This window comes from Euprymna scolopes, chromosome 16 (genome assembly GCF_053919585.1).
Source record: "Euprymna scolopes isolate OS-2025 chromosome 16, ASM5391958v1, whole genome shotgun sequence".
NCBI classification, from domain to species: domain Eukaryota; kingdom Metazoa; phylum Mollusca; class Cephalopoda; order Sepiida; family Sepiolidae; genus Euprymna; species Euprymna scolopes.
In genome coordinates this window covers 147707265-147720518 of record NC_136497.1, presented here as the reverse complement: position 1 = coordinate 147720518, position 13254 = coordinate 147707265, and the positions used below count along the sequence as shown (strand labels likewise).

General features: G+C 31.5%; 1 protein-coding gene across 1 annotated transcript in view; it reads left to right on the top strand.

Annotated features, from left to right (window-relative positions):
• Positions 1-13254, top strand: part of LOC145296281 (uncharacterized) — a 54950-nt gene that overhangs the window by 16736 nt on the left and 24960 nt on the right. Inside the window, exons 2-4 of the mRNA XM_080142478.1 lie at positions 4871-4906; positions 9273-9329; positions 10608-10664. Coding sequence (XP_079998604.1) covers positions 4871-4906; positions 9273-9329; positions 10608-10664 — 150 coding nt within the window. The remainder of the gene's footprint in view (positions 1-4870; positions 4907-9272; positions 9330-10607; positions 10665-13254) is intronic.

Here is a 13254-nt window from a genome sequence, read left to right as displayed (position 1 = left end):
GCTGTCAGTAACTAATCATATCGTCACTTTTTTCATATAGATTTGGTTTGGAAATCTTGCCTCATCCTTTATATTCTCCTAACGTAGATCCATCGGACTATCACTTATTTTGATGATTACAAAACCATTTAGACGAGAGAAAGGATTTAAGTTGACTCATATTTCAGATCAACATCAAAAGACTTTTACAATACACGCATTTATAAGAGGTTCAAAAACCCACAAATTTTCAATTTCGGGATAATATTTTTAATCAGCAAAACCCTTTGCATTGACCCGATTTCAAAGTTCAAAATGGAATAATGTAAGCAAACAATAAGGTAATTGCAGCCTCTCTTTCAATTTTCGGATTTTTAATCAGGCTCAAACGCATTTTATTTCCCTTTTGGTAGATTAATTGTTGCTATTTCTTCTGATGAGTTAAGGGCAAAATAGATTCATCGATTGATGTAATACTTAAGTTAATGATTTTTGTGCAATGAAACAGATACTGTCAAAAATTGTAAATGTTAACTGAATTAAAGGAATAAATTGTAAGATGGTCAACTTCATGAAATTTGGATTATAGACGTTGTCATTTATTCATTTAAGAAAATATATTTATAACAATTAAGCTACACAAAAGCTTCCTGGTTTCATCCTCATAAGGAATCATAGCCTAACGATTGTAAATGGTGTAAATGGGAAGACTCTGTATAGCTTAATTGCCATAAACGTACTTTCATAAATTAATACCTAGCTATACTCATGTACTGAGCACTGTTGAAGTAAATACTGAAAATCAATACATTGATATTATATTTCCTTATAACATTTTATTTAGATACATAAAATAATAATAATAATAATAATAATAATAATAATAATAATAATATAAATTGTATCTGTGGAAATATGATTTTTTCAATTATATTTCACCTTTTTTATATACTAATCCTTAATTTATGAAGCTCAATGTAAATACAGAACATATAACAAACAAACAAAATGACAAGAGTCTATATTCCAAATTTCATTATGGTAACCTTCTTACTATATACATATATATATATTAAGAAGAATTATTAACAAAAGAAAATATATACTAGTGTATATAGATTTAATTATCAGTTCAGATAAGGAAAAGAGAAAGCAGATTTATAGATGTTCTTTATACCTAGGAATTTTAAAACCCAATGCTTCTCATTAGAAGAAGAGAGAAGGGAGTAGGTTACATATAACAGGATGTGACATCTAGCTTAGGGTATATTAAGGGAAGATTACGAGGGAAAGTTCAAAATATATTTTTTTTAAATTAGGCTATACAGAGACTTCCGCATTCTATATTTTATCCCTGTAGGTAAACATGACATGGAATTTATTCAAATACTAATATTTTCCTTGAATTATAAAATTTTTTGGGGGGAAACCAACTTTAAAAAAATAAGCAGAATGTTGACAATTGGTAATGAAAAGATTTTTACCCTCTTTTCCATGTTTCTTAGGGGCTACCACCAAGTGGGGACCATCATAGTCAACCTCCACCAAGAGAGGAAAATCCTCTAAGTAATTGATCATATCATCACCTCTTTCATACATAGTTTTTTCTTAACGTTTTATCAATAAAAATTAATAATCCAGATAAATATAGGCATTAAATAATGTCTCTAATTTCGAGTTATATTAAAGAATGCATTTTTAAAGAGATTAGTGCACAGCAAAAATTTGTGCGTGCATAGTATGCAGTTTTTGGTAAACTTTATATATATATATGAGGTGCCTTAAATAAGTTTCCAGGTGTTTTTTGTGCAGGAACTTAAAATGATCGTAGATTCTTGAAAATTCAGTATTTTATTGATTATACATTTATGAAATGACTGACCATTTTTTATTTTAGGTTCAAATGAACAGCTACGGCAGGAATTAGAATACACGCCATTGACTTTGATTTTATTGGTATATGAAGATTACAGGAATTTTGATGCATAAGAATTTGGTTAAACAATATTAATAATTTATATATATATATATATATATATATATATATATATATATATATATATATACTAGACTACCCGTGACCCGTTGGGTCAGTATGTTATATTAGCTATGGAATTCATGTATGAGCGTAACACTTGTGATGTAAAGAAAATAGTTTTTTGTGACATAACAGAAACATTTCTATGAAAGTATATTAAAATGAGAAAAGAATATAGATAGATTTCTATGAGTCGTTCTGTTTATAATTGTTTAATCTTGAAAAAAAATACTTACAGCCATTGAATTATAAGTGGTTTGCCATACTTATAGGTAAATGTGCACTGAGCAGATACCATAATACTTAAAGTTAAATTCAAATTTTGAAATATCTATTAATGTAAACGTGGAAAAAATAAAAAATAAAAAAATTGGGTCGCTGAAAACGTACACAGTAAAACAACACATTGTAAAATAGTAGATTTATTTGTAAGAAAATTGCGTTAAAATAACTTAAACATAATACGGAAATGAATGATGTAAAAAAATGCAGAAAGTATTAACAATTGTTTATTTGGATAATTTAAAACGTAAAAAAAAATTAGGCCGCTGAAAACGTACACAGCAAAAAAAATATGTTGTCAACAGGTCAAACTTGATTTATTTGTGAGAAAATTGCGACAGTATAGTTGTAATACAGAATAGTTTGTAATACAGAATAGTTACAAAACATCCCCTAAGGGGTCAGTATGTTATATTAGCTATAGAATTAATGTATGAGCATGACACTTGTGACGTAAAGAAAATAGTTTTTTTGTGACATAACAGAAACATTTCTATGAAAGTATAATAAAATGAAAAAAGAATATAGATAGATTTCTATGAGTCATTCTGTTTATAATTGTTTATTTTTGAAAAAAAACAAAACAAACTTACAGCCATTGAATTATAAGTTGCGTTAAAATAACTTAAACGTAATATGGAAATGAACGATGTAAAAAAAAATGCAGAAAGTATTAACAATTGTTTATTTGGATAATTTAAAACGCAAAAAAAAAAAAAAAATTAGGCCGCTGAAAACGTACACAGTAAAAAAGAAAAATATGTTGTCAACAGGTCAAAGTTGATTTATTTGTAAGAAAATTGCGACAGTATAGTTGTAATATAGAATAGTTGCAAAACATCCCCTAAGGGGTCAGTATGTTATATTAGCTATAGAATTAATGTATGAGCATGACACTTGTGACGTAAAGAAAATAGTTTTTTTGTGACATAACAGAAACATTTCTATGAAAGCAGTAGTAGGGAAAATATATGTCAACCAGTAGTAGTAATAGTAAGATGAGGAAGAGCAGGCGTAGTAGTAGTAATAGTAATAGTAGTAGTAAGAGGAGGATGAGGAGGTGTAGTAGTAGTTGTTTTTTTTTTTTTTTTTTTTTTTACAAAGGCATCACCACATTATCAAGGCCCAGAGGCCACTCAAGGATAAGGGTTAAAGAGTGTACAGTAGAAGTTGGTCAATATAGTAATCATTAGTAATGAAAATTTGGTAAATTTAATAACTTATATGGAACGGCTCATCAAGAACTTATTTACCTTAGACTTGAACACAACCATATTGTAGTCAGCCGGAAAGCAGGAAAACGGAAGACAATTCCACAGGCGTGCAGTTCTAAGAAAGAAGCTTTGTTCATGGAATCTATGTTTAGGTTTAGGCACAGATAAAGAGTGGGGGAAATTATTGATAGTGTTTACAGCTAGACGAGTGTTTCTTGTGAAAGTTTGGCGAGGGGGGACCATAGATTGAAGCTCAGTTGAACACTTTCCATGAAAATAACGATACATCAGAGACAAACTCGCAACATCTCTTCTGTGAGATAAAGGTTGTAAGGAGGAGAAAAGGACATCTCCTACGAGGCTACGAAGTCTATTTTGAACTCTATCAAGGCAGGACAAGTCCTTTCTAGCAGCTCCTGCCCAGATGTGGCAACAGTATTCCATCCTTGGACGTACCTTGTAGTTGTAAAGAGAAGAAGTAATAGTAGTAGCAAGAAGAGGGGGCATAGTAGTAGTAGTAGCAGTAGTAGTAGGAAGAGGATATTGCGCAAGCAAACAACCAAGAATGACAGAGTTTTAGTATTATATAGATATATATATATTACTATTTTATTTAATCACATATTAATATACAAAGATATAATTTTATGTATAAATTTTCAGTATTTACTTCAAAAGTGCTCAATACATGAATAGAGCTAAGTAGTAAGTAATGAACATATATATGGCAATTAAGCTCCACAGAATATCCCGCTTTTTATCATCGTGAGAATTTGTGTGTGTGTGTGTGTGTGTGTGTGTGTGTGTGTGTGTGTGTGTGTGTGTATGGGCATATAATTATTTCCACATCTCAAAAGACCCATGACAGCCAACAATTCGGAAGTCAATGACTCAAGGCAGGAAGTGGGTGATCAGGATGGGAAAAAAATGTTGCATATATATATAATGTAGCATTTAATAAAAATATTGTAGTACAATTAAACTATACAGAGGGTTCTGCATTTATTCTACGTAGGGAATCATATGTTGAATCAGAGTGAATACCATAAATAATTATACATTTTTCTAAATACCATGTATATATATTGAAAATTTATTTTTAAATGTCCAAATATACATATATATATATATATATGGCAAGTCATGAAAGTATTATAGAACAATTAAGTTATACAAAGGTTTCTACATTTCATCCTTGTAGGGAATCATAACATGATATGGTGTTTTGTTAAAATACTAATATTTTCCACTTAAAACAAAATACTTTTTTATTTGGAAACAAAGTTTAAAAAAAAATCAGAACTTTAAATATTGGTAATGATAAGTTTTTTTTTAATTTCTTTTCTACATTTCTTAGGAGCCATCAACTAGTGGATATGAGGCGATACCCCCTGTAAGTAATGGATCATATTATTACTTTTTTAATACAGACTTTGTTTATAACCATTTATCAATAAAAATTAATAACAATATAGATAAATATAGGCATTAAAAATGTCTCTAACTTAGAGTTATTTTAATAATAAATTTTTAAAGAGATTAGTGCACAGTCAATTATTTGTGCCTGCAAAGTATGCGATTTTTAGTAAACTTCATGGTTGTTATGCTGGATCAAATCCGACAATATATAAACTTATACTGGCCTGGCAAAGCCACAGGGAAAACAACTAAAAAAAAAAAGAAGCAAAATTTATCCCAAAGCAGTTAAACTAAACGAAATCTCTGCGACTATTGATCAGAATTGAACAAATGAAGGGTCATTAGAAAGCTAATAGCCTTAATTGTGTAATCAGCCATGTAACATAAGCCCTGAAGTTAGCACATTATAGCTTGAAAAGTGATCCTCACTTTTCAATATTAACTCACATAAAATGATCACTTTGGCAATGCTGAGCTGCACGTTCTGTGAAATTTTCGGTACTGTTCTGCACAATGTAAACAACTTGTCATCGTAATTGCTGAATCCACAGTATTTGAGGTGTGTCAAATTATTAACGAGGCAGTTCGTTTCATCAATAAAATGGGTCTTAAAGGTGGTTTGAGTAGTTCTGAAAAGAGTACTATTACAGAACAGCTAGTAAAGGGTAAAACTACCGTCGGAATATCGAAAATTATAGGAAAACTCTATCAAACTGTGAAGAACTTTGTCAAGGACTCTACAAAGGTATGTAAGAGAGCTGATAAAGGTAAATCTAGAGTTGTTTCATACCGTCCTCTCTTCCAAATTAAATGTGAAGTTGTTAAGAACCCTGGGCAGACAAGTCGAGAAATCTTTGACCAAGTCGGATTTAAGAATGCCTCAGAAAGTACTTGATGTCGCCTTCTGAAAGAAGTAGCAAGGTCTGTTAAGCCCGTGACAAAGTCTCCATTAAAGCAACATCACATACAAAACCGATTGAAATGGGCAGAGGACAACATGAAAACGGATTTTTCCAAAGTTTTGCTCACGGATGAAGTGTGTGTCACTCTTAATAGCCCAGATGGCTATAGCAAGGTCCTTCTTGAAGGACATTGTCATCAGCGTTTAAAGCGCCAACAAGGTGGTGGTGGGATAATGATTTGGTCTGGGATTATCGGAGGCGCTTTAGTTGGCCCATGGAGAGTCGCAGAAGGTGTAAAAATGACGTCAAATGCTTACATAGCTTTTCTGAAGGAGCACTTTGAACCATGGCTGAAGAAGCAATGGGTGACGTTCGGAAGAACCATTATTTTTATGCAGGATAATGCTCCCTTGCATGCAGCAAACAAAAGCAAAGAGTATTTGCAACAACTGGAGTTCTCTAGGCTACGGAAGATGGAGTGGTCTGCGACTTCACCATATTTGAATCCAATTGAGAACCGTTAGAGTATCATGAAGCGACGCCTCTATGCAAGTGGACGCCAAATTAAGAGCAAAGATGTGTTGTGGGATGCTCTCCAAGAGGTATCATGAGGAATAACTGTTGACGAAATCACAAATTTGACTAATTCTGTAGACCGACGTCTTCTACAAGTCATTCATAAAAAAGAATCGCATATCCCCTACTAATTATGTCAATGTAGAAATTGCTATGTAGTTATTGTGCTCTAAGGATTTTTCCTAGTTCATTTAATGTTTGAAAATTATTTCAAGAAACAAGTTATGGGTATATTGAGTTTTTTTCTCAGCCTCATTAATAACTTGACACACTGAAATAAATAGATATTCCTATCTTCTGCAATAGTTTCGCTAATACTGCTTTAAATACTTTTATATTCTGACTGACATAGCTGAATAGTATTGTAAGCACTTTTTTAAAGTTTCATGGATTTTTATTCCCTCGTTCCTAAAGTATTTAAAAAAAATTTTTTTAAATGTAAACTCGTTAATAATTTGATACGTAGTACTGCATATAAAATTATTAACGAGTTTACATTTTTTTAAATATTTAAGGAACGTGTGAATAAAAATCCATGAAATTTTAAATACATATATATATGAATTAAAAAATATCTGATATTTTCCCAAAATCCCTGGCCTTGATGGAGAGAGGACTAAAACTTGCTGCTATGGTTTTAAATGATCTGAAATAACAACAAGGGGAGACTTGATTCTAAATATTTATCATGTTATATCTCTCCTTTTTTGCTTTTCATACATAAAGTAAATTTTACAGTGTATAAAGATTATGTAATACTACAGATATTCATAATCGTACACTATATTCAAAAGAGAAGAGGTATAACATATGATATATATTTCAAATCAAGTTTTGTTTAATGTCAATGTTGAAAATTAGAGGCTGGTTTAATTACCGAAATGTCTGCCATACGGAATACAGACCATGCTGAAATAATAACGTTAATGTTTAGAAAGTTATTCTAACTATTGGTGAAGAAGGTATTTTTAAAAAATTATTCTGCACCTTCACCACACAATTCATTAAATAATAAACTGACATACGGAATACGGGCCATGCTGTAATAATATTTATATATTTATTTAGAAATATATATATATATTGAAAATTTATTTTAAATTTATATGTCCAAATATATACACTCTGTGTCAGAATTATACACCCCGTGCCAAAATTATATACAAATCGATATTTTTGTTCTAACTCTGATAGTTTTAAATGAAAATTTGTGAAACTTTGACGTTATACAGCAATACTAATGCATGCGCAGATATAAAATTTTAAGTTGATCCGTGCAATAGCGAGCAAATGGCAGTAATTTTGGTGACTTGCAGTTTTTTTCAGCATGCTAACTTTATATGCAAAATGGGACATAAAGGTGCTTTAAGTCAAGCTGAGAGGTCTAAAATTGTTCAAAGGCTCCATAATAAGATTTTCACCTTAGAAATTGCCAAATAATTACACTGTGATCAAAAATATTGTACTACTCCTTAACTTTGCAATGGACATTCTGACAAAGGGAAAATTCGTAGGAAATTATATCTGTCACGTCGAACAATGAGCAAGATCAAGAGAGAAGTTTGCCATAACCCACTTGAAACTAGCAAACAAGTTTTTGAAAAAGCTGGCATTCCTGATGTGCCCAAATCAACTCGTTGCCGTATCCTGAAGACGATTGCAAAATTTGGAATGCCAGAGGTCCACCCTCAATTGAAGGATATCCACAAGAAAAAGATGATGGAGAGGGAAAGAGATCACATGAAGGTGAATTTTCAAACTGTTTTGTTCACCGATGAGTGTCGAGCGACCCTTGATGGACCCGATGGGTAAAGGAGAAGATGGTACCATAATAAGGGTCTACATCCCCAAAGGATCAGGCGTCAACAAGGAGAGGATGGTGTGATATTCTGGGTTGCAATCATTGGCAATGAGCTGGTAGGACCATTCAGAGTCGCAGATGGATTGAAAATTACCGCCAAACTCTACATTGACTTCATTAAGGAACACTTGGAACCCTGGTACAAGAAAAAGAATTTGGCATTACAGAAAAAGATGGTATTAATGCATGATAATGCACCGTCTCATTCTGCAAGAGTAACCACGGAATATTTGGAGAGCGTTTTTGTCAGACATGGGAAAATAATGCGATGGTCAGCCTGTTCTCCAGATTTAAATCCCATCGCAAATCTGTGGAGCATCTTGAAACAAAATATTTACTCCGGTGAAAGACAGTACAACTCAAAGGATGACCTCTGGAATCCTATTCTGACTGCTGACACAGACATTTCATCAAATGAAATCGAAAGTTTGACATCTTCAATGGATCAAAGGCTTTTTGCTCTTGTCAATAAAAGTGGCAATTATATAAGATATTGATTGTACTATGAAACCATATTGAAGTTATTTGTTCTTTATTATTCTTGTTCTTAATTTACAAATTCATAGAATAATCAATGTTTCGATGATCTTTTAGCACTTCACCATATTTTAACATTGGTTTGTATATAAAGTTGGCACACTGAAAAAAAGGCAAATCATCCAAATGGCTGCCACTTGTTTATTAAAGTCCAGATTAGCTTAAAATTTTAGATCTACGCGTGTGTTAGTGTTGCCATAACGTGCTTAATTAGACAAATTTTCATTGAAAACTATCGGAGTTAAAACAAAAATATCTATTTGCATAAATGGCAAGTCATGAATGCATTATAGAACAATCAAGTTATACAAAGTTTTCCGCATTTTATCCCTGTAGGGAATCATATGATTTCAACTAAAATGAAATTGTTTTTTTTTTTTTTGAGAAACCAAGTTAAAAAAAACGTCAGAACTGAAACGATTGGAAATGAAAAGTTTTTTATATTTCTTTTCCACGTTTCTTAGGAGCCCTCAACTAGCGGGATTCAGGCAATACCTCCTGTGACGAATGTAGAAAATCCTGTAAGTAATTGATCATATTTTCATATTTTTTATACAGAGTTTGTCCTTAACCTTTTATCTATAAAAATTAATAATAATATGAATAAATATAGACATTAAATCATGTCTCTAACTTTGAGTTACTTTAATAATACATCTTAAAATAGATTAGAGCACAGTCAATAATTTGTGCCTGCAAAGTATGCAATTTTTAGTAAACTTTATCTATCTATCTAAGGCCAGTGAGAAAAAACTAAGATAAAAACGAATTAAAATTTATCCCAAAGCAGCTAAACTAAAGCTGGCTTGCTTGGACACTATATATATATAAGTGTAGGCAAATTTGGGCATATGTTATGAATTCTATGACAATAAGTAAAAGTGAACCTGTATGGTTCTCTTTTGTTAATTATTATAAAATGTTAACCATAGAATAAAATTATAATAGTCAAAAAGCTTGCAAATTTTCATGTAGTTTCATCCCATAAAACCCAAAATATAAGAAAATCTGCTGAGTCCTATTCTAGAAATTATATTATTTGGCTTAAAATTATAGTGCCGGTGGTGGCTGTGGTGGGAAAAGAAACACAATAATGACGAATTTTCTGTTGGAGCAAGCATTTCCTAATAACTAACCAATACAATGTATTTCTGTATTTATTTGGAAATTCTAATGATTCATCTTCTAATAGTGAATTTGCTTTTCTTAAAATTATGATGGCTTTGGTGGGAAGAGAAATTCGTTCATATATGTTGTACAATACCTGTTGAGAGTACGGGAAATGTTTCATATATATATATATAATTATTTCCGCATAAAGAGCCGTGACAGACAAACAAATTGGAAGTCAAAAACTTAAGCTTAGCCCTCATTTGGGCTCACCATCGAACGAGGGACATAATCATCGCAAACAGCTATAACCAAAGCCGATGTCCCACAAGAATAAATTTTATACTCGCTAGGATGATGCCATCACGACAAGCTTACCTAGCAAGCAATCAGCAAAAGAAATTTTCAGAATATGAGAGAATATATTATTATTTCCACTGCCAGACAACGTCACAGCTCACAAGAACCATGATAGCAAACAAACCATGAGGCAAAGTTCAAATCAAAATATTAGATTATAAAATAGAATTTTAAATCTTAAAAACTATCTAATGCAAATAAAACTTGTGTGTTTAAATTCTAATAATTTAATAAAAAAAATTATTTAACATTTAACGATTGGTAATGAAATGTTTTTTAGCCTCTTTGGTAATGAAAAGTTTTTTATATTTCTTTTCCACGTTTCTTAGGAGCCCTCAACTAGCGGGATTCAGGCAATACCTCCTGTGCCGAATGTAGAAAATCCTGTAAGTAATTGATCATATTTTCATATTTTTTATACAGAGTTTGTCCTTAACCTTTTATCTATAAAAATTAATAATAATATGAATAAATATAGACATTAAATCATGTCTCTAACTTTGAGTTACTTTAATAATACATCTTAAAATAGATTAGAGCACAGTCAATAATTTGTGCCTGCAAAGTATGCAATTTTTAGTAAACTTTATCTATCTATCTAAGGCCAGTGAGAAAAAACTAAGATAAAAACGAATTAAAATTTATCCCAAAGCAGCTAAACTAAAGCTGGCTTGCTTGGACACTATATATATATAAGTGTAGGCAAATTTGGGCATATGTTATGAATTCTATGACAATAAGTAAAAGTGAACCTATATGGTTCTCTTTTGTTAATTATTATAAAATGTTAACCATAGAATAAAATTATAATAGTCAAAAAGCTTGCAAATTTTCATGTAGTTTCATCCCATAAAACCCAAAATATAAGAAAATCTACTGAGTTCTATTCTAGAAATTATATTATTTGGCTTAAAATTATAGTGCCGGTGGTGGCTGTGGTGGGAAAAGAAACATAATAATGACGAATTGTCTGTTGGAGCAAGCATTGCCTAATAACTAACCAATACAATGTATTTCTGTATTTATTTGGAAATTCTAATGATTCATCTTCTAATAGTGAATTTGCTTTTCTTAAAATTATGATGGCTTTGGTGGGAAGAGAAATTCGTTCATATATGTTGTACAATACCTGTTGAGAGTACGGGAAATGTTTCATATATATATATAATTATTTTCACAAAAAGAGCCGTGACAGACAAACAAATTGGAAGTCAAAAACTTAAGCTTAGCCCTCATTTGGGCTCATCAATTAAACACATCCGAACTCTGGATTCGAAACCGAAACCTCTTGTATGTCAGCACTCTAATAACTGAGCAAACATGCCACACACAAGAATGTCTGCCAAATAACACGGATCAAGCAAACTGTGGCGAAATCCGACAATGAAAAGAATCTACTTCTTCTCGAACGAGGGACATAGTCATCGCAAACAGCTATAACCAAAGCCGATGTCCCACAAGAATAAATTTTATACTCGCTAGGATGATGCCATCACGACAAGCTTACCTAGCAAGCAATCAGCAAAAGAAATTTTCAGAATATGAGAGAATATATTATTATTTCCACTGCCAGACAACGTCACAGCTCACAAGAACCATGATAGCAAACAAACCATGAGGCAAAGTTCAAATCAAAATATTAGATTATAAAATAGAATTTTAAATCTTAAAAACTATCTAATGCAAATAAAACTTGTGTGTTTAAATTCTAATAATTTAATAAAAAAAATTATTTAACATTTAACGATTGGTAATGAAATGTTTTTTAGCCTCTTATTCTACTTGTGTCAATAGCCATCACCTGGTGCAAGCCTGAATGAACCTAGAAACATTATTCATGCACCAATTTTTAATCGAATATTCATTCTATTTCTATGAAATTTCAATCCGCCATGATTAGAAAAGTACATATAAAAACTAATTGGCCTTTAAAATGAAGAGTTTTCAGTACATAGAAGCATGACTCCAGAAATACAGTTTTGCTCTAAATATTTTCTTTCTTTTAGTTGTTTTTTTTTTTTTTAAGAAAATAAGAATAGGGGTCGAATACCATTTTAAAGACTATATATTAAAAATGTCAAAGGAATTTTTTTCCATTTCGTCAGGTTAAATGACATCTGGTTATGCAAATCGATATTTTTGTTCTAACTCCGATAGTTTTCAATAAAAAATCGTGAAATTTGACGTTATATAACAACAATAACGCATGCACAGATATAAAATTTTAAGTTGATCTGTGCACTAGCGAGCAAAGTGCAGCCATTTTGGTGACTTACAGTTTTTTTCAGCATGCTAACTTTATATACAAAATGGAACATAAAAGTGCTTTAAGTCAAGCTGAGAAGTCTACACTTGTTAAAAGGCTCCATAATAAGATTTTCACCTTAGAAATTGTCAAATAATTACACTGTGATCATCGTACAATCAAAAATATTGTACTCAACTTTGCAATGGACATTCTGACAAAGGAATAATTCGTAGGAAATCATATCTGTCACATCGAACAATGAGCAAGATCAAGAGAGAAGTTCGCCGTAACCCACTTGAAACTAGCAAACAAGTTCTTGAAAAAGCTGGCATTCCTGATGTGCCCAAATCTACGCGTTGCCGAATCCTGAAGACGATTGCAAAATTTGGAATGCCAGAGGTCCAGATTAGCTTAAAATTTAGATCTGCGCTTGTGTTAGTGTTGCCATATAACGTGCTAAAGTAGACAAATTTCATTGAAAACTACGAAGTTAGAACAAAAATATCCATTTGCATAAATGGCAAGTCATGAATGCATTATAGAACAATCAAGTTATACAAAGTTTTCCGCATTTTATCCCTGTAGGGAATCATATCATTTCAACTAAAATGAAATTGTTTTTTTTTTTTTTGAGAAACCAAGTTAAAAAAAACGTCAGAACTGAAACGATTGGAAATGAAAAGTTTTTTATATTTCTTTTCCACGTTTCTTAGGAGCCCTCAACTAGC